At 45.9% G+C, this 27,960-nt stretch overlaps 1 protein-coding gene and 1 pseudogene across 4 annotated transcripts; one reads left to right on the top strand and one right to left on the bottom strand.

Annotated features, from left to right (window-relative positions):
* Positions 1–3,251: 3,251 nt before the first annotated feature.
* On the top strand, positions 3,252–27,921 carry LOC140207083 (NACHT, LRR and PYD domains-containing protein 12-like). 4 transcript variants are annotated; one of them, XM_072275403.1, is made up of 13 exons: positions 3,252–3,577; positions 10,948–11,103; positions 14,736–14,837; positions 18,905–19,071; positions 20,685–20,856; positions 20,955–21,020; positions 22,077–23,832; positions 24,400–24,486; positions 24,642–24,812; positions 24,968–25,138; positions 25,298–25,468; positions 25,624–25,791; positions 25,956–27,920. In XM_072275403.1, the coding sequence occupies exons 3-13, from the start codon at positions 14,828–14,830 to the stop codon at positions 26,041–26,043; spliced, it is 3,027 nt and encodes a 1,008-aa protein (XP_072131504.1). In that variant the 5' UTR covers positions 3,252–3,577; positions 10,948–11,103; positions 14,736–14,827; the 3' UTR covers positions 26,044–27,920. The 4 variants fall into 4 exon arrangements, with proteins under 4 accessions (XP_072131504.1, XP_072131503.1, XP_072131502.1 ...); XM_072275402.1 differs by having other exon boundaries at positions 3,252–3,524; XM_072275401.1 differs by lacking the exons at positions 3,252–3,577; positions 10,948–11,103; positions 14,736–14,837 and having other exon boundaries at positions 17,359–19,071; positions 25,956–27,921.
* On the bottom strand, positions 27,740–27,960 carry LOC140208741 (U2 spliceosomal RNA; annotated as a pseudogene).

Consider the following 27,960-nt stretch of genomic DNA (forward strand, 5'->3'; position numbering starts at 1 on the left):
TGGGGTTGACCGTAGCTGTCTGTTATTTGCAGACACAAGAATATGATGCGATGTTTAACCACTTAATTGAACGAAGAAGGAAACTTCATGGTTATCACCACAATGCATTGTGTGATGTCTTTTGTAAATATCCCAGAGTTGCCATTTGGAGAAGACAGGCCGCATCTAACAATGTGTTTTGATTTTTTTCCAGCTTCTGCTGAAAGTTCTGCAGAAATGGAATTGCCAACATATGTACTGGATGCACCGCAAGGAAGGGTTAAAAGAACCTATGGGAATTTAGCTTCCCTGTTACAAAATAGCTGAGTTTTCACTGTTCATCTTTCTCACAATGGAACTCAGAGCACGTGAGGTTAAGTTTCTTATTTCCTATGTTCAGTTAGTTCTGCTGAGCCACTTCCTCCATCACCAGAGTAACAGCCCACCAGAGCTGCAAGGAGTGTTGAACATTTATATCGCCCTCTGGTCACTGCCCCTCGGTGGCCACAGAAGCCGGTGTGGATGCCAGGATGCCTTGATCATTCACTGTACGGAATATATGATGTTTGTGTTGGAATGAAGAGATAACTAATGACTGTAGGTAGGGATTGTATTTATACAAATCTGCCTAGGATATCGCAAACATCCTGCAGTCAGTCAAGCTTTTTTGCATCAAAAAGAAACCTGAACTGAGTTTCCAGTGATTCATTTTCAATTTTATATTAAAAGCATTTTGTTTTTGCAACACTACGGGAAATGTGGCGGCGAATTGTGCTGCTCCAGCTCCCGCTCAGCAATAAGATAATGGAAAAATGTTTAGCTGCACTGGACGTTAAAATATATTCCCAGTTGCTGGTGACCACGGCGCAGGTTCTCTGCCCAGTTAAGGCATCATCAGGCTCCAATTGCATTGTGGGATGGAAGAGGGTGTTAATTTTAGAACTGGGAATAGCCAAGGCACTGCAGCATATTGCCGACTGGAAAGAGTCCTGGAGTGTTGGTGCTTTGGTTATAATCCTGTGATGGGGTCTTGGAATGCGGAACTGGCTTTCGGCTTTGTCTTTGGCCTAGGTTTGTGCTTCTGTAGATGAGGCTGGATGTTCCTCCTTCTGCAATGAAGCAGAGTTTCTAGTCAGGTGGGTGGATATAGGTTGTAGGGCATGAGCTATAATGAGAGGTTGGACAAGCTCTGTGCTGTAGGAGAATGAATTTAAATTGACAAACCCATTTCCCAGGAACCTGATCATTCCAATATAAAACCAGGGTTGTTTCTCTAGAGTGATGCAGACTGTGGTGAGGTTTGATAGAGGTTTGTAAAGAGGCACAGGTAGTGTAGATTGACAGCATCTTTCCCCCAGCGTAGAAATATCTAATGCCGGATGGAAAGCATTTAAAATGCGATAGAGTTGTTTCACCGGAGGTGTGATAGGCAAGTTTTTTTTTTCCACGGGGAGTGGTGTGACTGTAATGTGCTCTCTGTCGGTGGGGGGGGGGGCGGTGTTAGAGGCAGGTATATTGGGAACTTGTAAGAGATGTTTAGATTGGCTCGTGAATGTGAGGGAAATTCAAGGATTGTGGACATTGTGCAGGCAGAAATAATTAGTTTAGTTGGACAGATGATTACTAATTTAATTGGTTCGACACAGCATTGTGGGCCGAAGGGCCTGTTCCTGTGCTGTACTGTTCTATGATCTGTATCGCCTGAAGTTTCGGGGTAATGGAGGCAAAAGGAGTAGTGGGAACAACAGATCAGCTGGAGCCCAATGTGGGAAACGTGAGATCACCCATCTCTGTCAGAGAAACAGAAATGCAGAGTGTGCTTAAATGGTGAGGGAATGAGGTGCAGTGGGTAGGGGGGGGGGAATTCAAAGGTACATTGAATTTATTGCAAGAGCTATTTAGTATAAGTTGGTCCATCTCTAACACTTCCGTGCCCTTTCCTGATCTCTCTCTGCCTCCATCTTAAGCTGAACGATTCCCATGATAATCTCGACCATAGCTCTTCCCAATTTATCTCCTTTAAAATGCTGTTCCCTTTTTTCAGTTTCTTCGCTTCCACTGCATCTATTCCCAGGATGTGGCTGTCCTCCTTTCACTATTGATGCCGTCCTCACCAGCATTTTGCAGTGGTTGCTTTGGATTTCAGCATTTGCAGGCTTTCTCATGTTTGTGTGGTAATTATCAAAACAATTACTTGGGTTTTGCTGAGATTGTACCTGGAATATGGTGTAAAATCCCGCTCCCCACACTAACACGGGTTATACAGACCAAAGAACAAACTGCCGGAGGAACTCAGTGGGTCGGGCAGCATCTGTGGAGGGAAATGGACCGTCAACATTTCGGGCCGAGACCCTCCCTCTGGACTGAGAGTGGACGGGAAATAGTCCGAGAAAAGAGGTGAGGGGTGGGGATGGGGCAAGAGTTGGGGAGTGAGAGGTGGATCCAGGTGAGAGGGAGGTGGGAAGATGGAAATAGTGACAGGGGTGGGAGGTGAGTGGTTGGGACAACACGGGGCTGCAGAAGATGGAAACTAATTCCATAGAGGATTAACAAAGAGGTTAGAGAGTATTTGTTATGGAGATTCACCAGTCTGATCCCCGGAAGATGATGAAGTCTCAGTTATCGTCTTCACGTAAAACAGAGGTCAGCAGGTGTGCGGAGACCGAAGGGATCGAGGAAATGAGGATCAGGCAGGAACACGTGGCTGCGATGCAAGAGCAGTCGTCATTAAGTTGTTGGTTTGAGGAACTGAATGGCCACCTCCTGCTGTTTCTCACTTGATGGTTCAGTGTTCCCTTCCTGTGAGGCCAGAGTAGGGTGAATGGAAATGAGTGTTTATAAGCATACAAGTGATTTGAATTAAGCTTGCACAATTCGCGTTTGGGTCTGAATTGTGTGTCGGACCGGGATGGAATTCAAACTATAATTCTGAGACCCGGCGGGGGGCGGAGGGGGGTGGAGCAATGGGGACGGGGAAGATACGGAGCAAATATTAAAATGTTAGCTCGTGTAAAGATGAAATGATGTGGAAAATACCGCAGGTGAGTCGGGCAGCGTGTGAGGGGCGAAGAACAGGGTCATCGATTCAGGTGGGAGACCCTCCACCCGTCACGTGATCCAATTCCTCGCTCCCATTTGAACGCAGATCTGTAGCATCTCAAAGTTGCTGGTGAACGCAGCAGGCTAGACAGCAGCTCTAGGAAGAGGTTCAGTCGACGTTTCGGGCCGAGACCCTTCGTCAGGACTAACTGAACGAAAAGCTAGTAAGAGATTAAATCTTCCAAGAGATGCTGCTTGGCCTGCTGCGTTCACCAGCAACTTTGATGTGTGCTGCTTGAATTTCCAGCATCTGCGGAATTCCTCGTGTTTCTGTAGCATTTGCGGGTTTTGCTTCCGAGGCCCCGCCCCCGTTCTGAGACGCGATCACTTTTCAAATACTCGCAGTCGCCGGATGGGCGGTGGTTTTCTTTCGATTGTTTGTTGAATCGGATCGGCGGCGGAGAGTCGGGGGACGGATCGCTGTCTGCGGGGCAAAGAGATCATCGGTGAGTATTGAGGCCGGTCCTGAGCGAAGGACGAGACCGACAATTTCCCTTCGGTGAGTACTGAGGCCGAACCCGAGGAATGACCTGATGTTGGGCGGTGAGTTCCGTTAACTTCCCCCGAACTGGAGGCCTCGTCCCGCTTCCAGGATATAACCTGCCGGGGTCGGTCCCGGTTGTGGGACATTCACACCGAACCGCCTGAGATGAGCTGCCCCTCAGTCCTTGTTACTTTGGTCCTAGGAACAGGATGAGGTGGCGATTCTGGGACTAACCCTTTCCGTTGAGTTTTACCTGGGAAACTTTGCCTCCGTCACTCGGCCCGGTAGCGGATCCAAACTTCACCTAGATCGATGCCTGGGGTCGATAATTGTTTTACATATTTCCAACACACTGGAAGCGACCGTTCGGCCTGTTGTATTCTTGCAGACACGAGGGTTAAACAGAGTAATCGCAGCCTCGGAACGCAGCTCCACGTGTATGAGTAGTTTCATCTTTCCCCGTTCAGACAGGACAGTGAGATCCAGATCTCTCACGTACTCTCGGGGGACTGGGAAGTTTATTTCCATCTTTTTTTTTTTTCATGGCTACGACTCGCCGAAATGCTAACAATGTTTCCCGATATATTGCCCTATTAATGTGAGAATTAAGTCTTGTTCATTTATCTGGGTTTCTTGGAAGAAGACGTGAAGTATATCTGGATGGATACTTTCTGTGGTGCGTTTGTAAAGCTTGTTGAGTGGAAAAGGGCATATACCAAAATTCTTAATGTTTGTTCTAGCTTTGTTAATTTACAATCTGTTATCTACTAGTATGTAGTATTAATTCAGAATCTATGTATTGCTGGAGGACCATCAGAGATTGTCCTTGATCCCTTTTCCCACCTGGTTCTATCTGGTCTTTCCCTACCCATCTTATACAGTCTTTGTTCAGACTGTATCCCATCGTCTCAATGATATATTTCAGCAATCTTTCCTCTAACCTTTGCCTTCATTGTGAACTGTTGTTTTGCACCTCAGAGTTTTCCAGGAATAGGTTTTTGATAGCTGGAGCTACCAGAGGTTTAATTGAGCACAGCATTTAGCAGGGTACGAAGCAGCCATTACAATTTTAGTTTCACCGTTACAAAATGGTTGCAGTGTTAACCTTTGTCATAATGAGACTTGTAGCATACGGTGAATTTGTTGTTTCCTTTCTCGGTTATTTTTGTGAGCCACATCCTCTGTTTCCAGAGTAACAGCTCGTCAGAGGTGCAGCAATTGTTGCACTTTTTTATCGCGCTGTGGTCACTGCCGCTCAGCGTGGAGACAGTGGCCTCGGGACCAAATGTAACAGAATGAAAGCGGGAGGAAAGGATGCTGTGAGCATTGACTGCATGGAATGAGTTACACCAGGGTCAGAATGAACTTACAAACTGGTGGGGGTGGAGTGTGTTGCTGACATTTTGCAGTCAGTTACTATCTGTGCATTAAATTGAAGTGGGGGGGGGAGTACAGTTGTAAGAAATTTAAAGAAGGGAGAAAATATTGGAAACATTCAGCAGATCGGCAGTATCTTGGGCAGTCCCACTTCTGAAACTGGGTTTGCCATCATTTGTCCTTTCATAGACGTAGCCTGGTGTACTGCGTTTCCAGCATTTTCTACTTTATAATTTTAAATTCTGTTCCTGCTACACTGTGGGAAACATGAAAGCCAACTGTGCAGGGCAAGATCCCACACAGCGATAAGATAGTGATCAAATGTGCTCCGTTTAGCTGCTAGAGGCAAGCTGAAGCCCCAAACAGCATAAGAAGGCAGCAGAAAGGAAATTATAGACCAGTTAGCCTGAACTCAGTGGTTGTGAAGATGTTACATTCAATTGTTAAGGATGAGGTGATGGAGTACTTGGGGACACAGAACAAGATAGCACAAAGTCCATGTGGTTTCCTTCAAGGAAAATCCTGCCTGACGAACCTGTTGGAATTCATTGAGGAGATTACAAGTAGGATAAACAAAGGGGATGCAGTGGATGTTGTATATTTAGACTTCCTGAAGGCCTTTGACAAGGTACCACACATAAGGATACTTGCCAAGATAAGAGCCCATGGTATTACAGGAATATTACTAACATGTTTCGAGCATTGGCTGGTTGGTCGGAGGCAGCGACTGGGAATAAAAGGATCATTTTCTAGTTGGCTGCAAGTGACTACTGGTGTTCTGCAGGGGTCGGTGTTGGGACCACTTCACCTGTGAGTCGGCTGGGGTGATATACTGCGTCCGGTGCTCCCGATGTGGCCTTTGATATATTGGCGAGACCCGACGCAGACTGGGAGACCGCTTTGCTGAACACCTACGCTCTGTCCGCCAGAGAAAGCAGGATCTCCCAGTGGCCACACATTTTAATTCCACATCCCATTCCCATTCTGACATGTCTATCCACGGCCTCCTCTACTGTAAAGATGAAGCCACACTCAGGTTGGAGGAACAACACCTTATATTCCGTCTGGGTAGCCTCCAACCTGATGGCATGAACATCGACTTCTCTAACTTCCACTAATGCCCCACCTCCCCCTGGGACCCCATCTGTTACTTATTTTTATACACACATTCTTTGTCTCACTCTCCTTTTTCTCCCTCTGTCCCTCTGAATATACCCCTTGCCCATCCTCTGGGTCTCCCCCCTTGTGTTTCTTCCCGGACCTCCTGTCCCTTGATCCTCTCGTATCCCTTTTGCCTATCACCTGTCCAGCTCTTGGCTCCATCCCTCCCCCTCCTGTCTTCTCCTATCATTTTGGATCTCCCCTCCCCCTCCAACTTTCAAATCCCTTACTCACTCTTCCTTCAGTTAGTCCTGACGAAGGGTCTCGGCCTGAAACGTCGACTGCTCCTCTTCCTAGAGATGCTGCCTGGCCTGCTGCGTTCACCAGCAACTTTTATGTGTGTTGCTTACATCTCAAACTATCAGCCTGAGTACATCTTTGTTCTGTCATCTGCCTATCCTTCCTCAGAAACTCCCTACAAGCTGTCTCTACTTGTGCACCAACCGCCCCGTCCTCTGTCTCTTCACTTGTGTTTCCAGCCCCCGCAAGTCTAGTTTAAACCATCCCCAATAGCAGGAGCAAACCTCCTGTAAACGTAAATTTGCTGGATAAAAATAATGACAATACAAAAAGATCGTTACTTATCTTTTCACCCGTTTATGTCTTCGAGCTCAGCCGGTGAGTGAACTTCGACCCGACATCAGGGAGAGAAAGTTCTCATCTCCCCAGCGGTTCTACAAGTTCACTGCCTGATGTCAGAATTGTTACAAGTTATAAGGCCTCCAATACAAAAGAACAATCAGTTTGATAAGCACCCCAGTCAAGTCAATGGACTGTTGATAGAAAAGAACAGTCAGTTGCATAGACACTCCAACCACCTTAATTAGAGAAAGGAATGTCCTACCTGGTTTCTTGGAGGTACAACTTAACTACAAAGATAAAAACATCCGTCAAATTTATGCTTTAATTAAGAAAGGAATGTTCTGTCTGATATCCATCAAGTACCGCCTTTTGTCAAAATCAAAGGGTGTGAAAAGACAGAAGACATCTTATGTGGATCTGGGTGAACTTTAACCCTTATCTCGCCCCAAAGAAAGCAGCTGTGAGACATTATTCAAACTCACTGCAGTCACAGACATAGTCAGTACTTAATCCATTGTTGACAGGAATCTCAGAATCCCCCATTTCGTTCAACTTTATCACTTCCTCCCAGGATATTAGTTCCCCTCCCGTTCAGGTGCAACCCGTCCCACTTGTACAGGGCACTACCTCCCCAGTAAAGGATCTAATGATCCAAGAAACTGAAACCATGCCCCCTGCACGGTCTCCTCGGCCACCCAGTCATCTTCGCTGTCTTCCTGATCTGACCTACTCTCGCTCATGGCACCGGGAGTAGTGCAGTAGATGTGATCCACATGGATTTTAGTAAGGCATTTCACTAGTTCCACGCAGTAGGCTTATTCAGATAGTCAGGAGGCATGGGATCCGGGGAAGTTTGACCAGGTGGATTCAGAATTGGCTTGCCTGCAGAAGGCAGGGGGTGGTGCTGGAGGGAGTACATTCAGATTGGAGGATTGTGACTAGTGGTGTCCCACAAGGATCTGTTCTGGGACCTCGACTTTTCGTGATTTTTATTAACGACCTGGATGTGGGGGTAGAAGGGTGGGTTGGCAAGTTTGCAGACGACACAAAGGTTAGTGGTGTTGTGGATAGTGTAGAGGATTGTCGCAGATTACAGAGACACATTGATAAGATGCAAAAATGGGCTGAGAAGTGGCAGATGGAGTTCAACCCGGAGAAGTGTGAGGTGGTACTCTTTGGAACGACAAACTCCAAGGCAGAGTACAGAGTAAATGGCAGGATACTTGGTAGTGTGGAGGAGCAGAGTGATCTAGGGGTACATGTCCACAGATCCCTGAAAGTTGCCTCACAGGTAGCTAGGGTAGTTAAGAAAGCTTATGGAGTGTTAGCTTTCATAAATCGAGGGATAGAGTTTAAGAGTCACAGGATAATGATGCAGCTCTATAAAACTCTGGTTAGACCACACTTGGAGTATTGTGTCCAGTTCTGGTCACCTCACTATAGGAAGGATGTGGAAACATTGGAAATGGTACAGAGGAGATTTACCAGGATGCTGTCTGGTTTAGAGAGTATGCATTATGATCAGAGATTAAGGGAGCTAGGGCTTTACTCTTTGGAGAGAAGGAGGATGAGAGGAGACATGATAGAGGTGTACAAGATATTAAGAGGAATAGATAGGGTGGACAGCTAGCGCCTCTTCCCCAGGGCACCACTGCTCAATACAAGAGGACATGGCTTTAAGGTAAGGGGTGGGAAGTTCAAGGGGGATATTAGAGGAAGGTTTTTTACTCAGAGAGTGGTTGGTGCGTGAAATGCACTGCCTGAGTCAGTGGTGGAGGCAGATACACTAGTGAAGGTTAAGAGACTACTAGACAGGTATATCGAGGAATTTAAGGTGGGAGTTTAAATGGGAGGCAGGGTTTGAGGGTCGGCACAACATTGTGGGCCAAAGGGCCTGTACTATGCTATACTATTCTATGTTCTAATCTGGAGTTTACTACCTTGGAGGTCCTGCTCTTTAACCTCCTTCCTAACTCCCTAAACTTCCTGCGCAGGGTCTCTACTACTCTCCTGTCTATGTCATTGGCTTCAACAGTCACCATGAGCTCCGGCTGGCTCACCATCCGCTTGAAGAATATTCTGCAACCGCTCAGAGACATCTTGGACCGTAGCACCTGGGAGGCAACACACTATCCTGGCGCCCCTATACTGCCACATAATCTCTTATCTGTTCCCCTAAATATCGAGTCCCCTATGACGATTGCTCCCCCAGACTACACCCTGCCCTTCTGAGGCTCAGAGCTGACCACAGGGTTATTGGTCTGGCTGCTGCTGCCTTGCCTTGATAGGTCATCCCACTTAGCAGGGGCAAGGTTCCTGAGGGGAATGGCTGTAGGGTGACCCTACACTCACTTCCTTCTCCCTTTACCTCTCACGGTGTTCACCCATCTACTCTCCGAATTCTGCACTCTGTGTGTAACCGCCTGCTTAAATGTCATATCTGTCGGTTGCTCTGCTTCCCGCATGATCTTTAGTTCATCCAGCTCCAGCTCCTTAATTCTGTCTTTCAGGAGTTGGAGCTGGCTGCACCTCCCACAGATGAGGTCATTAGGGAGGCCATCAGGTTCCATGAATTCCCATGTCCTACAGGAGCATTCCGCAGCCATATCAGCCATCCTGCCTGAACTATACAATGGGCAACCACGACCAAATCAGCAATAATGAAAGGAAAATCTTTCTGACCTGTTTCTTTGGCCTCAGTTTCTTCTCATCAAAGCCTCTTGGGCCAAAGCATGATGATCCTTGTCTCACTGCTGGTCTGCTCCCAACAATGGCTCTTGTCTTTTCTGTACTCTTATTTAATTCACAGTGCTCTGCTCCCTCCGCTGACTGGGCCTCTGGAATGTCTGAACGCCCATGAAGCTCTCCTTGTTGAAGATGCACGTCAAGACATCAGCGGCCTGAGTACTTGGCCTAGTATGTTTTCTGTCCTAACAGGGGTTGAATCTCTGCGGAGTCCTTCTCTTGTCTGCTGTTGTTACAGGCAGTTGCTACTCACCTGTGGGCAGTAGCTTTCATTGCTGGTTTGTGTTACATGACTCAAGGCGTGGTTTAGAATGCCAGGGAAGGTGCTGCCACTGGTACAGTCAACGTTACATTTACCTTGCGAAGTCTGTAACACCCTTGGTCTTATTTCCCAAGGCTGAGGAGTTGAAAGCTGAAGGGCCCATATGCAGAAAAGTGGGGAGATTTTAGAGACCTGAGAGGTAATCTCAATATGCAAGGGTACTGAGTACCTGGAAAGAGCAGATCAGTGTTTGGATTGTTGGTTATCCAGCTTGGGTTCAGTAATGTCAAGGTTTGGAAATTTCCACTCACTGCCGCCTGTCTGTGAGCAGGTGGAAATTAAAGAAACACTCAAGTTGCTAGAGAACTTAAATAAAATCAGAAATAGTTCGAAGCCATTCGATTCAGGGTGTTGGACCTGAGAAAATAAACTCTCTTCTTCTCTCTGCAGGCGTTCTTTATCTGTTCAGTATTTCTTGTATTTGACATTTTTGGTACATTCCTGGAGAAAGGATTTGTGGAACACTCAATTCAGATGCATTGACCCCAACAGGGATTTCAGCCCATCTACTTCATGCTGTTCTGGCCCCATCTACCTACACTCAAACCATAGCCCTCCATACCTCTCTCATCCGTGTACCCAAACAAACTTAAATGTTGCAATTAAAGCTGCATCTACCCGTTGTACTGGGAGCTGGTTCATGTTTCACACCACTGTCTGAGTGAAATGCTTCCCCTTCAGATTTCCCTTAAATATTTCAATTTTCACCCTAAATTCATGACCTCACCCAACCTGCATTCACCCTATTTATAACATCAATATTTTGTATATCTCCAGCAGGTGTCTCCAACTTGAGGTCCATGGCATTAGAAAGATTGTGAATCCCTGCTAGGACCGCTCTGTATTCTCCTATGCTCCAGGAAATCAATTTCTAGTCTGTTAAACTTACCCCTGAAACTCATTTCCTGAAATACCATCAACATTCTGCAAATTTCGATTCACAGTATTTTTTACAACTTTAGTATTAACATTCCAATTCCTCTTTTCAATACCCTGATTTATTTAGCCCAAAACTCTCTTTACGACTCTTTCAAGGAATTATGGATCTGTATTCCCATGTCAGTTTGCTTTGTCACACATCGCAGGCCCCTACCATTCACTGTATAAGTCTTGAGTTTTGTTTTTGGAAAATTTGAACAGAACTGTTTTTTTTTCACCTTTGTATTATTAATGTGCTTCAATATCTCTCTGAATAAAGTGATCCCTGCAGTGAAGAAAAGCCCACAACGGGAAGCAAACCATAACTGCAGATGAGGGAACAGCAACAAGCGAACCAGGCCAAGGACTGAGAGCATCAACTGGAGAGACCCCTTCTGACTCGGAGTTTCAATTGATTCAGCCAGGACGGAGTTTGGTGAGTCTCATTTACTCAAACTCTTGTCCTTTAGACATGACGTATATCTGTACGAAGGAGGATATGAAATAGTTGGAGTGAGGCTGAATATGCCCAGAGGTACAGTGACGCCTCTTGTCAATTCTCCTGTTATCACTGCAGATTCGATAATGTTCTGTTAGCAGGCCAGCTCTTCAAAGCCACTGACATCTCCTGTGTTTCCTCATTTCAATGTCTTGCATCCTCTAAGAAGGTTTTAGTCAGTTCTATTGTTACCTTGTCTGGCTGTGTTACATCATAATCATCTCAAACTACCAGAGATGTAGTAGTACTGTCCTGTAATGTTCTCTGTTCTCTGGTTGAAACATTTATGTACATGAAAGCTATTTACATTCTTCAAATGTTAACCTTTACTTGGAATTTCAGATTTTCTAAGGTTAAATTTGCTTTGTCTGAATGTAAGATGCAATACATGATTTCAATATGATAGAACATTGCAATTTCTGTTGTCATCTGTTCCTACGCCCAACGTATTGTATTGTTTAAAATTAACCTGTTTTGGGGACACTCATGTTTTAAGTGAGGTTGAATGTGATTCAGAGCAGGCCTGTGTCAGGGATCAGGTGAAGGAATGATACTGGGCGGAGTGTAAGTATATTGCGCTTTGGTGTGTTTTCCCACTGCCTGGATGGAAATGTTTACTGACTTGAGCTGTTGGTACGTGGACTGACTCTGCTGCCAAACTCCAGCACCAGACCATGCTGTAAGGTGTTATGGCGTTTCATTAAATCAAGTTATTGCCTCCGGACTTGTGATTGCGAGCACAGAAATTCTTAACTTACCAGCATGATCATGTGGAACTCCTGACAGTTCCCTGGAAAATCGGATTGGTGTGGTCCCATAAAGCAGAAAGTAATTTGATACTGCAGTATTGACCTGCAGAATAATATTTCTTCGTTTCCCTGAGTATTCTCTCGGTGAACTTTCAGGAGCACCCTGCTGTTGTGTACTGCAAGTAATTTCAGACAGTAGACAGGTAAAATTTGTAAATTCAGCCAACATAAGCTTTCCTACAATTTGACGGTAGAGAAGAACCAGCAGAAGCCCCTTTGAAGATATTTGCTTCACCGTTAGACTCCGGAGATTCTCCGTAGCTGGCAGGTAGCTAAATTCACTTTGTAGTTAGAGAAGTGCAGCCAGGACAGAACAGTCAGACAGACAGTCAGAGGTGGAGTAGTCACTGGATGATGTTCTGATGGACAGGATCTACCAACATTTGGATCGACAGTCTGATAAGGAATCAGCATGGTGTAGTGCATGGAAAGTTGTGTTGGAAAAGCTAAGTAAAAGTATGAATGAGGGTACGCTGGGAACATGGGTCATTGGACTTCAGCAAAGCCTTTGACAAGGGGCATCATGGCAGATTTGTCCAGAAGATTAGGCCCTATGAAGTCCAGAGGGAGCTCGTTAGGGGTATTTGAAATTAGCTTGAAGGAATGAAGCAAAACGTGGTGTTTGAAGGTTTCTCCTCAGAATAGGGTGCCACATAGCAAGGACCATAAGACCATTAGGCATAGGAACAGAATTTGGCCATTTGGCCCGTCGAGTCTGCTCCCCAATTCAATCATGGCTAATCCTTTCCTTTCCATCTTCAGAGCCACTCCCCAGCCTTCTCTCAGTAAGCACTGATGCATTGTTCAATCGGGAACCTACCAGGACCCTGCCTCCAGTGGTATCAAATTCCACAAATTTACTCCGGTTAAATAAATTACTCTGCACTTTTGTTTGAAGTGGACACCCCTCTATCTAGAGTCTGTGCTCTCTTGTCTGAGACTCCTCACCATTGTCGGAGACTCCCCCCATCATTCATTCCACATCGACTCTGTCTAGGCCTTTCAGCATTTGAAAGGTTTCAATGAGATCCCCCCTCATTCTTCTAAATTACAGCGAGTAAAAACCCAGGGCTAACAAAGCCTGATAACCTTTTCATTCCCAGCATCATTATTGTGAACCTCCTCTGAACCCTTTCCAATGTCAGCACATATTTTACAGGAGGAGTCCAAAACTGTATTCATACTCAAGGTGAGGTCTTACCAGTGCCTTTTAATGTCTCAGCATCATATCCCTGCTCTTGTATCCTAGACCTCTTGAAATGCATGCTAACATTGCATTTGGTTTCCTCACCAATGACTGTACCTTTAAGTTAGCCTTCAGGTTGTTCTGCACGATGACAAGAAGTTCCTTTGCATCTCAGATTTTTGGATTTTCTCCTCGTTTATATCTACTACCAAAGCGCATGATCTTGCATTTCCAACATTGTATTTTATTTGCTGCTGTCTTGCCTATTCTCCCATTCTGGTAATCTGTCTAAGCCCTTCTGCATCCTACATGCTTCCTTAACGCCACCTCCCCCTCCGCTACTCTTTGTACCATCTGCAAACTTGGCAACAAAGCCATCTACTCCATCATCTAAATCATTGATATACAGCATAAAAAGAAGTGGTGCCAATATTGACTCCGTGCAGAACCCCACTACTCACTGGCAGCCCACTAGAAAAAGGATCCCTTTATTCCCATTCACTCCCTTCTACCAATCAACCAATGCTGTAAATATGCCAGTAACATTCCTGTAATATCATGTGTCCTTAACAGTAGGTTTACAGTTGAAACAAAATTAGGAATGCTACTAATAGTGAACATTATCATAGATTGCAGGGAATGTTGCTCAGTTTGGGAAATAGGCAGAGAACAGATAAATAGATTGAATTAAAAATACTTATTGGAAGTTTTGGGAAATGAAGCAATGCAGTACCGATGATGTGTGTGGTAGGGCATAAGGTAGCGTAAGGGAACAGAGGGTCCTAGCAGTACAGGGTACAGAGAAAGATGTTTGGCTTACTGGCATTCAGTGGTCAGGATTGAGAAGAGAGTCTAGGACATCTTGTGCAGTTGAGTTTTGTGAGGCTGCGCTTGGAATACATTTACGGAAAAGTTGTGGTTAAACTGGAAAGAGTGTAGAGAAGATTTACGATGATGTTGCTAAGACTAAAGGCCTGAGTTACAGGAAGAGGATAACCAGGCTGGGTCTTTACTTCTTGGAAGACCAGGAAATGAATAGAAACTTTAGATACATGCTTAAACATATGAGAGACAGAGATAAGGTCAACATTAAATCTTTTCCCGATTTCAGGTGAGACCACAACTAGGGTAATAGATTAAGGATTTGGGGAGAGGTTTAAAATGGGCATGAAAAGCAATGTTTTCATGCAAGGCACGTGATTATGTGGAGTGAGCTACCAGGGGATGTGGATGAGGCAGACACAATAGTATCATTTAAGATGCAGTGCAGATGGGCAGATGGAGTGAAGGGACTTGGAGGGATATTGACCCATCACAGGAAATTGGGACCATCACGGTCCTCACTGTGTTCGACGTGGTCTCCTTAGGTTGAAGTGTCTGTATCGGCTCCATCGCTCCATGACTATCAGTAGGATGTACCAGAAGGCACTGGACAGGCATAGGAACGTGGTGTGGAAGTTGATATTATTGGGGAATGCTTGCACCCTAAGCCAACTACTGCAATAATGCAAGAGATGTTGTCATATTTGCAAAATAAGTGTACTGTCACTCTCTGCTTGTTGTGTAATTCATAGCCTCACCAGCAAGTGCGGGTTTGCTGTACCAGGACCGAAGATCAGACAAGAAGGCGGCAAGTGACCATCAACAGTAGTCGGTCAGAATCGGAATGGCTACAGGTATGATCACTAGGATCTTTATAATTAAACTTCTGTCCCATTGGTACACAATAGTTCAGATGAAGAAATGTATACAGGTGCAAACAATGCTCACAGAAGTGTCCTCATTGATCCCATTGATAAAGTATCTTTGAGTAATGAATCAATCCATTGGTTCAAGCTCAGGAACTGATACCTATAATAGTCGAATGACTCCGCTCACCATGCAAAGCTTCACCTGAGTGAAAGTAGCAGGAGATCCTGAATCAGATGAATGTGAGTGAAACACAGACAAGAGTATAGCTGTTGTTCTTCAGGTAACAGTCCAAGGAATAGCCCATCTGTTTCATCACCATACAAGCCCTGATGTGGAAGAACGGATATGGAGAGGAATTTCAAATCTCATTTCGTAAATCTGGCACCAGATGATTGGAGTATTTTCAAGAGTTCTCGGATCAAGTGATATGAATACAGTCTGTATTTTTGAAGGTCCCTTTCCTGTGGGTTTTCATAGTTGCACAGTGGCGATGTGGAGAGCTTCGGGTAGTCTGTTTTCTGTGGCCAAGTTAGAAAATACTTCCAATGGCGAATGACCCACGAAAGAGCTCATTGCAGATAAACCATGCTTACAGATATACGGTCTGTTATAATGCTTTAATGCATGAATAAACACAAACAATATTCTGATGCTGGAAATTCAGAACAACAGTCACACTCAAAATGCTGGAGAAATGCAGCTGGTCAGGCAGCATCCATTGAAATGAATAGAACTCTGCGTTTTGAGCCGAAACTCTTTCAAAGGACTGGCCAAGGAAAGTCAGTTCTCATGAAGGTCATGAAGTTCTCATCCACCTTGGATAGTTCATTGAATCTGGCTGTAAATCTACTCCCAGTGTATGGGCACAGGCAAAACAGTACAGTACAAGTGGTGAGGACCAGGCAAGCATGGTCAAGGGAAATGGAGGAGTGCATACAGGACTTATAAGACCTGTATACTGAGGGCTGGATAAGACCATAAGAGATCAGCGCAGAATTTGGGCAATCACCCTGTCGGGGCTTCTCCGTCACTTGATCCTGGCTGATCCATTTTCCCTCCCAAATCCTGCTTTCTCCCTGACTAATGAAGAATCCATCACAATCTGCTTTAAATATACTTACTGGCCTGGCCTTCACAAGTGCCTGTGACAATAAATTCATCCGATTAACAACCCCTTGTCTAAAGAAATTCCTCTCCATATCCGTTCTAAATTGACTTGCCTCTATTCCGAGGCTGTGCCCTCTAGACCTGGACAACCACTATTGAAAATACCCTTTCCATATTCCTCTATAATAGGTCTTCACCCCTCATTTTACTAAGCTCCCATGAGTACTGGCCCAGAGCCATCCTGGTATGATAACAATTTTATTCACAGCGTCATTCTCATGTCATCTTCAATATCAGCACATCGTTTCTGAGACGGGTAATAAAACTGTTGATGAAACTCCAACTGAGTCCGCACCAGTGCCTTATAGATAATCCTCATCGCATCCTTGCCTATACATTTTAGTCCTCTTGACCTGATTGCTGACAATGTATTTCCTTCCTCACGACCGACCCAATCTGCAACTTTAGGGAACCCTGCATGACGATTTCCAAGTCCATTTGCACCGCATATTTTCGTAATTTTTGCCTTTTAGAAAATACTCCATGCTTTTCTTCCTTCTTAAAAAAGTGTATAACCATTCTCAGCTCTCCAGAGTTTCCCCATCTGCAGCCTCCATGCTTCTTATATAGTATTCCTCGTCCCCCTATATTTGCAAATTTGGCCATAAAGCCATCAATTCCCTATTCGAAAGCATTGATATATAATGTAAAAACAAGTGTTCCCAACACTGACCCATGCGGGACATCACTAGTCTCTGGCAGCCAGCTAGAAAAGCTCCCATTTATTCACGATCAACCAGTCTTCTCTCCATGCTAGTACTGTATAATTCATTTAACACTGTGGGCTCAACTTGTTAAGCAGCTTCCTGCACGGCACCTTGCCTTCTGAAAATCACGGCATTCACCAATTCTTCTTTGCCTATCCTGCTTATTATTTCCTCTAAGAATTCCATCAGTTTGTTCAGGCAAGATTTTCGCTTTAGAAAACTTTGATGACTTTGACCCATTTTATATCGTGCCTCCGTGTACCCTGAGACCTCACCCCTAAGAATCGACTCCCAACATCTTCCCAAGCACGGAAGTCAGGCTAACTGACTTAAATTTTCCTTTATTCTGCTTTTCTCCATTTTTTAAGTGTGAAGTGATGTTTGCAACTTTTTAGTCCTCCAGAACCATGCTAGAATCTAGTGATTCCTTTATGGTCATTACTAATTCCTTCACAATCTCTTGTTGTTCAGGGGTACAAGGTGGAATCTGCTGTGCCAGGGTCTCTGGCACGGTCGGCTGCTGAACGATGATGCCGTTTTATAAAAAATAATTTACTTTTACCGTTGTAAACTTAAATTAATAAGTAAACTCACAAGTATGTTTTTTTTTTAATTTTCAACATTGATATATACAGTATTCGTACTACTAAAAGGCATTTGAGGATGCCCAGTTTTCAGGCCGTGTGAACATTCTCTGCTCAGAGCAATGGTCAGTCAATACAGCTGTTTAAAACAAACGGAGGGAAAGTTGCTCTCAAATTTCTACAGATGTACTGTGAAGAGCCTTTCTGACTAGTCGCATCAATATCTGGTATGAAGGACCACTGTATAGGATCGGGGATAACTTTGCACACTCAGTCAGAAACATCATGCACACTGTCCTACCCAGCATCAAGGTCACTTTCAAAAGACAATACCTTAAAAAAAAGACCCTATCCGTCCTGTATAGACCCCTATCACCTATGACAACCCTTCTTCTCGCTTCCATCAATGAGGACGCACAGGAGTGAAGACACATACTCAAACTTTTAGGAAACAACTTTCGCTCCACCATCACTGGAATAGTCAGTATTATTCCTTAGATTCCGAAGAGCCATGGAGGAATTCCAATAAAACATCAGTCGGTGAACTTGTAGAGAAACTTCCCAGGGAACCGTGCTACTTGTATGGGGTCAGCACGCAAGGTCATGTTTTGTACAGTTGACTGACACTTAGGAGGAGGACTGATGAAGGGAGGACAGTGAATTTTGCATACAAAGATGTTAGTGAAACTTTCAAAATATCCCTCAAATGATTATGCACATCAGGTGCTTGGAGAAGTGCAAAATTGTCTTGGCCACACAAAACAGGTATTGGCGGTGAGGCCGGGAGGTCTGTGAGCAGTGGTGCTCTGCAAGTTTCAGTGACGTCTGCTGTCTGTGATATTATCAATGACTGGCAAACTCTAATGACTCTGATTCACACATTTACAGAAGATACAGAACTTGGTGGAGTTATGGATATTTGAAACATTTGTGAAAGGACACAGTAGAATATTGACCATTTATAACTATGAACAGAGAGATAGCAGGCGAATTGATGGACAAAGCGATTTGTGGGTACATGTGCATATCTCTATGAAAGAAACAAAACATGTCGACCGATTGTAAAAACGAACTGTAGCATCAGTCGAGAGTTGAGCCCAAATGTGGGAAAGACATGCTGTTGCTGTAAGGAACTTTGATTGGGGCACAACTGCAGTTTGTGTGGAGCTCTGGTTTGTACATTAAAGAAGAATATGGAGACTCCGGAGAAGGTGCAGAACAGTGCTGTGTGAATTAGAGGATCAGATGTAAGGGGAGACTGGTGGCGCAGTATCTAAAACTATCAGAGGCACAGATTACATGGACACTCAAGTCTCTCACTCAGTGTGCAACAGTCCTAACCAAAAGGCATGAGTTCATGTGAGGGCGTCGGAGGGGTGATTGTGCCACGATATTTACGATGCAGCTTTTACACTGGGAGCATCATTTAAGAGATTATAAAATAGGCAAATGGACAGGCAAGGACTTGAGGTATAGAGACCATGAACATGCAGATAGTAGTGGATCAAGTTGACATCATGGTCGACACAGACATAGTGATACAAAGTGTGTGTTCCTGTGCTGTACTGTTCCATGTTCTATGTCTGTTCACAGATCTGAACTCCGCAATCTCCACCTTCTTGTCAAATTGTGATGATCACCAACTGCTCCAGTTGACGAGATTCTACATGGAGCGACTGGAGCAGGCGATTGAAGAGGGTGTGGAGGGTCTCGGCCTTATGTTAACTGGCGAGGATCACTTCACCGGACGAGAGTATCACGTAAGTGAAAGGGAGACCGATAGATTGAGTGTCGATTTTTCAACAGACTGACAGACCCGATGTAAACAAACTGGTCTGTGTGGGTCAGCAAGGCAGCCCGGGGCTGCATCCACACTGAGCCTTTATGCGGTAGATACACGTTCTGACAGGAGTCTTGCCAATGATCTGACACAGTCATTTTTAGTCTGGTTAGGATACAAACAATGATTGACAGCTGACTGTTGGTCATGTGACATGCGATGGGGACTGCCAGTGGATAGGGAATATATTAATCTGTCTGTCTTTCCAGCATGTTTCCAATGCTTGACCTCACTGGCCAGACAACAGTGTTTCCTTGAATTCCACAATCAATGTGCTGATCCATGCTCTAAGCTCATCTGCCTTCCCTACAATACAGCTTGCATTGAAATAATATGCATCTTGGAACATTAGTTTCACCATGTTCATCCTCCAGTGTCCTGACTTTGTCGGCTTAACAACATGTTTCCCAAACAACCACTGCACTGTCTGCTCTGGTTCTTCATCCCCTTGCAATTCTAGTTTAACCTGACTCCCCCGCCCCGCCCCATGCAGCGCTAACAACCCTTCCCGCAAGCGTATCAGTTCCCCTCCAGTTCAGGTGCAAAACGATGTATGCACAGGTATCATCTCCCTTGGAACAGAGCCCAATTATCCAAACATCTGAAGCCCTCTGTCATGCACCATCTCATCAGCCACATGTTAGACTGTATTATCATCCTATTTCTGGTGCGTGGTACGGGTAGCAATCCCGAGAACACAACCCTGAGATCCTGCCCTTTAACGTAGCACCTAAATCCACGAACTCACTTTCCAAGACCTCATCACCCTTCATTAGTAAATCATTGGTACAGATGAGGTCAAAGTCTGTTCAGCCTCCATCTTATGAATGTTGTGGACTTGATCCAAGATTTCCCTGACATTTGCAACATACCATCTGGTAATTTCATTTTCAGTCACGGACCCTTCTGTCTGATGTCCTAACTATTGAGCTCCCATAACTTCAGCTCAGCAAGTCTCATCCCATCCCTTCCTAATCTAAAAGCTAGACTCAGTACGGGAGACCTGCTGCAATGGCTTTCCTCTGCTGGGTCATACCCACTTCCCCCCACCCCCCTCTACAGTACACGGTATACCTGTTATTGAGGTAAGGGACCACATAGGTTTTCTGCACCTGCTGCTTATCCTCTCACCCCAGCCCAGCAGTCACCCAAACACCCCTGTCCTGCAGTTTGGGTATAGCTCCTAATCTCATCCGGTAGGAGAAGCATTCCACTGGTCTGTATCATCAAAAATCTCTAAATCTTCCATAACTCATCACCAAAGCCTCTCTGACACAACGCTTCAACTCCCCACTCTTAACTATAGCCACTCCGCTTAAACCAAACTACTTTTTTACTGGCCCTTACCAAGTGCAAAATTAGCCCGTAGTCCCGACTGACCCAGCTCACCTTTTAAAGCCTTGCTCCCGCAACGCACACTCCAGTTACTCCTCTGAATCTGTGGCGTGCAGAATGTGCTGGGTCAGTCCATGTTCAGGGTAGATTTGTAGCCATCCCTCCGCTCCTCAATATGTTCCCCGTTGTTCATCACAGAGCGTGACTGAGCTCGCAGGGAAGGGAAACCGAGCGGGTGCTTCCAAACTCCTCCTGGATCTAGTGATGGAGAAGGGCTCCGGGGCCTGGAGGGTGATGTGGGAATCCTTCGTGAAACTACATCACCATTTACCGAAGCTGAGCAGAATATTGGATGAAATACGGGAACGTGGTAGGGTGAACAATACACTGTGTGTTACAGATGTAAATGCTAATGAATTTACAGTATTACACAGAACAGACTTCATGCAGGTTAATCTGTTTGAACAGGTGACGCCCAGTTCGCCTACCTGAACACAGAGCGGGGTTTATCTGAAGTGCCCATGCATCTGAAAGGTAAGCGATGTAACGGAAATCTCAGAGTCTGTTTCATTCTGAGAGTCTGAATACCTGTCTTTTGCTACCTGTTTAGAGACTGTCAGAACCTGGGAGAAGGGTTGTTGTTGCTGTGGCTGGAACACAGGAAACCATTTGCATTTTTCACAACATCTGGCACCTTCCAGGTCTCAGCCTGTGTACCCAGAGGTCTCTGAGATTCATAAACAGATGCGCCTGTCTGTAACACAGCAAACCTTGGTGATCCCCATTACCCAGCCCCGAATATCCCGAGATCTAGCAAATATGAAACCAGCCGGTTCTATTTGGATCATCCAACTCTGGCAGAGGAAGTCTCACACCTCAGAGTTTATGCACCAGCTCCCCAGAGCAGAGGGGACTGTAAAGATGTGATGGGGATGTATTACCTGACTTCATGTACTAGCTCCCCAGAGCAAAGGGGACCGTAGAGGTGCACTGGGGCTGTGCTGCCTATGTTCATGTATTGGATCACCAGAGTAGATGAGACTGCACTGGTACTCTGGGGGTGGGGGGGGGGGGGAGGGGAGGAGGAGGGTGCTCTATCGTGACTGGCTCAACCTAGAGCAGGAAACAGGAATAGTGTTCCTTTTCCATGACTCAGTACTGACAGCTTAAACCTAAAGGAGTGTCAGGAGCATCAGGTCCATTGTGAGAGAAGTGAAAACAGGAAGAGCAAGTGAATCCCCCCCGCCCCACACTTACCCCCTGTGGTGTTGCACAGTTCAGCAGAGTCTGAGCAGTGAAACCAGCCTCTCCACACAACACTCCCCTTTGCAGAATCACGTGTGCACTTGGTGCTGGCTGTAACACCAGGGAATCTGCAAACTATGAACAGAGGGGAGAGTGGTGTCTTTAACAGCGAATCTGAATCAGATCAGAAATGTTTCGGGCCATAACTCATTTTCAGACGCTCTACCACTGAGCTCCCAATTTCACCCAAACAATGTCTTTAATAAGTTTTTTTTTAATTTGGAAAAATATGTTTGGTGTTCCATGTTCTTCAGGGATTGACAACCTATTTCTGTACATCCTCAGATGTTCGACAGAAACATATGGAGACTCTGCAGGAACAAACTGAAACACTGAGAGTGAACACGATCCTGATGAGGGAGAAGGTGAAGATTTTCCAGCTGGTTGATCGACACGCTGAGCTCATGGTCATTTCTACTGTTCGAGATCGGACACTGGTGGAACATGAGCTGCTGGCAAGAGGCAGAGACCACGAGGAGTGGAGAGACAAACATCTCCGCAGAGAGCGGGAAAAAGTCCGGGTGGATCAGTTATTCAAGAGGAGTTTTCTTCAAAAATTGAAGAGTTCTTTTTATGGAAAAAAATATGGGATTTCGGCAGCAGTGGCCGGAGTCCCAGGGATCGGGAAAACAACAATGGTACAAAAGATTGTTTATGACTGGGCCACGGGGAAAATATACAAACAATTCCATTTTGTCTTCAGTTTCAAATTCCGAGATTTAAACTCCATTACCTGCAGAATAAACCTGAAAGAACTGATTCTGCATCAGTATCCCTACTTTGGGAATATCCTGAGACAGGTCTGGAAGAACCCAAAGAGGCTGTTGTTTATATTCGATAGTTTGGATGAATTCAAGCACAGAATCAATTTTGCTGACAGTCAGGGAGACACAGAAACTCAGGACACATGCACAGATCCTGAATTCAAGTGCAAGGTGTCGGACATTGTGTACAGTTTAATCCAGCACAAGCTGCTCCCAGGGTGTTCAGTGCTGGTGACCACCCGTCCCGCTGTGTTACATTTATTGGAAAGGGCAGAGATCAGTGTCTGGGCTGAAATCCTGGGATTTGTTGGTGATGAACGGAAGGAATATTTCATCAGGCATTTTGAAGATCAGACGGTGGCGGCAGCTGTTTTCAAACACGTGGAGGAGAACGAGATCCTGTACACCATGAGCTACAACCCCTCCTACTGCTGGATCCTCGCTCTGGCACTGGGCCCCTTCTTCACACAAAGAGTCAGGGTCCCGCAGCGAGTTCCCAAGACCATAACCCAATTATATTCCTACTATATTTACAACATCCTGAAAAACCATGGCCGTGAGATTGAGAACCCCCGTGATGTGTTACTCAGGGTTGGTCAGATGGCCCTCAGAGGAGTATTCGAGAAGAAGATTGTGTTTACAGATGGAGATTTGATCAACTACAGTCTGCAGCCTTCCCAGTTCCTGTCCGGATTCCTGAAGGAGCTTTTGGAGAGAGAGGATTCTGCCCGGTGTGTGGTGTACACATTCCCACACCTCACCATCCAAGACTTTGTAGCTGCAGTCGCACAGTTCCTGAATCCACATCCAGGAGATATCCTGAAATTCCTCACAAAAGCCCACAACTCAACAGATTGGCGATTTGAGGTATTTCTCCGTTTTGTTGCTGGTCTCTCCTCCCCAATGACAGCTCGGGGCCTGGAGGAGTTTCTGGGTCCATTTCCTCATGAAACAACCTGCCGGGTGATTGACTGGGTGAAGGAGGAGGTTAAACGCCGGAGTGGAAACACATGGAGTGAAGCTGGTAAAAGGAGCCTCCTGAACACATTGCACTACCTGTTTGAGTCTCAGAATCGTGCATTGGCTCAGGCCGCACTGGAATCTGTGGAAACACTTTCATTCAGTGGAATGACACTGACCCCGATTGACTGCGCGATCCTGTCTCATGTCATCAGACTCTGTGATACAATAAAACACCTCAATCTGGCTGGCTGCCACATTCAGTGTGAAGGAATCCAGCGGCTGGGACCCGGGCTGCACAAGTGCCAGGAGTTGAGGTAACTTTATTCATTTCTCACTCTGAGCTGTGAAATTGTTCCACTGTGTTGTTTCAATGTAAATGAAGTTGAGTAAACTGTCGTAAATATGATTGTGAAGAACTGTGACAAATGCCATCCCCCTACGTCCTGTGGGATTTCTCTTACTCATTACCCTTTTCCAGTGGGATCTCTCTTCCCCATCCTGCAGGTTCTATCTTTCCATACTTTTCCTCGGGTGGTGTCATTTCCCACCGACATTTCCCCATTCACAGATCTTCCTCACTGTGGTACATTCTCCCACCCTTCATCCCTGTCCCTCCTGACCCTCTCAGGTCAGGAACACTTTTCTAACCAGCAGGCAATGAGACAGAGTATGTGGAGTTTACAGGGTCACACGGACAGACTACATTACTGACATTCGGTGAATACCCTGGAGCTGGTCAGTGAGGGACATTGACAATGATGGGAACTCCGATCAGTGATTTACTGACTGGTTTAATGTTTCCTGAAATATCCGAGTAGGAGAAATTTGCTCAGCGCACAGTATGAATCACTTTGTTCATGGATTTTTCTGTTTGTGTTTAGACTTGGTGAGAATGACCTGGGAGATTCAGGAGTGAAACTGGTGTCTGCGGCTCTGAGGAACCCGGAGTGTAAAATACAGAAACTGGAGTAAGTACCAGAGTCTGGGAGATTGTGTTTACTGTCACTGGGTGTCTGACACTGAACATTAATGTGATCAGTAATTGTGTTACTGATAAACACTGGGGATTTGTACCGTCTCCTGTCTCTTTGTGTCCTTCACCCTCACCCTCTCTCATTTCCAGGTTGGATGAGGTCGGTCTCACAGGTTCTGGTGCCGAGGATCTCGTCTCCACTCTCAGTACAAACCCATCACTGACGGAGCTGGACCTGAGTGCTAATGAACTGGGAGATTCAGGAGTGAAACTGGTGTCTGCAGTTCTGAGGAACCCGGAGTGTAAAATACAGAAACTGGGGTAAGTACCAGATCGTAGGAGATTGTGTTTACAGCCACTGGGTGTCTGATACTAAACATTAATGTGATCAGTAATTGTGTTACTGATAAACACTGGGAATTTGTACCATCTCCTGTCTCTCTGTGTCCTTCACCCACACTCTCTCTCATCTCCAGGCTGGGGGCTGTCGGTCTCACAGGTTCTGGTGCCGAGGATCTCGTCTCCACTCTCAGTACAAACCCATCACTGACGGAGCTGGACCTGAGTGCTAATAAACTGGGAGATTCAGGAGTGAAACTGGTGTCTGTGGCTCTGAGGAAATCAGAGTGTAAAATACAGAAACTGGAGTAAGTACCAGACTGTGGGATATTGTGTTTACAGTCACTGGGTGTCTGGCACTGAATATTAATGTGATCAGTAATTGTGTTACTGATAAACACCAGGGATTTGTACCATCTTCTCTCTCTCTCTCTCTGTCCTTCACCCTCACTCTCTCTCATCTCCAGGCTGTACCGTGTCGGTCTCACAGATTCTGGTGCTGAGGATCTCGCCTCTGCTCTTGGTACAAACAGATCTCTGAGGGAGCTGAACCTGAGTGTTAATGAACTGAAAGATTTAGGAGTGAAACTGGTGTCTGCGGCTCTGAGGAATCCGGAGTGTAAAATACAGAAACTGGGGTAAGTACCAGACTGTGGGAGGTTGTGTTTACAGTCACTGGGTGTCTGACACTGAACATTAATGAGATCAGTAATTGTGTTACTGATAAACACTGGGGATTTGTACCGTCTCCTGTCTCTCTGTGTCCTTCATCCTCACTCTCTCTCATCTCCAGGCTGTGGGGTGTCGGTCTCACAGATTCTGGTGTCGAGGATCTCGTCTCCGCTCTCATTACAAACCCATCACTGAAGGAGCTGGACCTGGTATTCAACTCGCTGACAGACCGATCCGTCCCCGCCCTCCGCCGGCTCATAGTAAACCTCCCGAGTCTGGAGCGGATCCGGTGAGTGTTTGTGTTAATGTTCAAAGTGATAAACTATCAGTGGATCTGCGGGTTTTCTGCTGATATTTGTCTGTGAGTGTTTTTGAAACATTAGCCCCGGTCCCCTGGTACTGACACTGTTGTGTAATCTGTTTATTACATCTTTATTCTTCTGTCTGTTTCAGGCTGGACCAGAATCGGTTCAGTGAGACCGGGAGGAAGGAACTGAGACCTCTGCAGGGAGTCAGACCCGGACTGACAGTGATCCTGTGAACATCTGAATGTGTGAACAGCCCCGCCCGCGGGATGGGGACATTTTGCCCGATTCCCCACCCTCCCCTTTAACTCCCGCCCTTACCTTTAACTCGCCGCGCGCCAGGTGTAATTCCAAACAGTTTTAACGGAACTGGCTCCACGCTCGCGCTGTGGGGCGTTCATTGTGCTCCCGCAGAGACATAGTTCTACCTCCTGTCCAGCGGCGCTGCTTCCGCCGGATGTAAGTGCTCGAGACCCCCCCCCACGTGACACCCCGGAGAATTACACGCACAGGAAGAGCCTGGGGGCTGGGGATCACTCTTGGACTCTGGTGTCACGGAGCAGGATTATCCCGGGAGAGAATCATTTTGCTCCCTTTGCTAAGCACGTTGCATTCGGCAGTCTGGCCGATATAATGATGTTAAATTGACACATACCTCGGCAGTGACACTGGATCTGCAGCGATCTCTGAAGTGTGATTTTATAACCATCGGTTCCTCGATGCAGAGTGACGGTGAGAAACGGGACTGGCTATTCAACCGGCCACTCGTTGTCGCCGATCAGTTAATTGTGTGTGACTGCGAGTGAGTCAGGAGTTGCTTATTTATTCCCACACGTCAGCAGCTCACACATTGTTTAATTTACGTTTGTGATGATGAATTCAATAAACCGCTGTAGCTTCCCGCCTTGGTGTCGGACTTGAGTCTCATTCGAGGAGAAACAGTGACCAGGGGTTACTGCTGCCCCCCACACCCGGTGAACTGCAATAATGGGTCTGAGCACCTCACACTGGTACAGCAGCGTCTCAGCTTCAGGCTGAGGGATGTCATTCTGGTGGTGTCTGGTCCCCAGGATCTCTTCACTCCCCATCCCCATCCAGGCTGACACGCCACTCCCTCTCACCCAGATACTCGCACTATCCTGATCTCCACCTTCCTGCGCGCTTTCTCGCTCTCACAGTCAAAAACAACAAAGGAGATTGGAAGCTCATATACTGTATAATATCGGACCCGCGTCCACCAAGGTCGCAAACAGAAGGGAACAGAAGCAATCAACACGGGCTGAAGGACCCTCTGCACAGACCCGGCAAACAAACCCGGGGCCAGACAGAATCAAGCTTCCTCCGCACAGTCCCAGCTCACACTCCCGGGATCAGACACTGAGTGAAGCCCCCTCCACACCGACCTATCTCTCACCCTCACAATCAAAGCCTCTCATAATCTTATACACCTCTATCAGGCCACCTCTCATCCTCCGTAGCTCCAAGGAGAAAAGGCCGAGTTCACTCAACCTATTCTCATAACGCATGCTCCCCAATCCAGGCAACATTCTTGTAAATCTCCTCTGCACCCTTTCTATGGCTTCCACATCCTTCCTGTAGTGAGACGACCAGATCTGAGCACGGTACTCCAAGTGGGGTCTGACCAGGGTCTATATAGCTGCAACATTACCTCTCGGCTCCTAAATTCAATCCCACGATTGATGAAGGCCAAAAAACCGCACACCTTCTAAACCACAGAGTCAACCTGCGCAGGTGCTTTGAGCGTCCTATGGACTCGGACTTCAAGAGCCCCCTGATCCTGCACACTGCCAAGAGTCTTACCATTAACACTACCTGTAAAAGTACAACGAAGAAATAGGGAAAAAGCCTAAGAAGCTTAATGCGTAAGGATAACTGAATTCTTCTCTTTATTTGTTGTTTAATCTCCCCGAGGGGAGGTGCATCATTCCCGGAGGAGCCGCAATACCGGGTCGATGCGCGGAGTGGACGGAGCAAGCCCCTATTCCATCTCCCTGTTCCAAAAATCAATTTAATATATGGTCCCCACATAAGGGACGTATCAGATATTAAACTGATAAGTGATTTTTTTTTTCTGGAACAATATACTTCATTCAGAAATATTACAAAATAAAATTATTTGCAAAAAAAGTCAT

This window comes from Mobula birostris, chromosome 13, assembly GCF_030028105.1.
Source record: "Mobula birostris isolate sMobBir1 chromosome 13, sMobBir1.hap1, whole genome shotgun sequence".
Taxonomy (NCBI): domain Eukaryota; kingdom Metazoa; phylum Chordata; class Chondrichthyes; order Myliobatiformes; family Myliobatidae; genus Mobula; species Mobula birostris.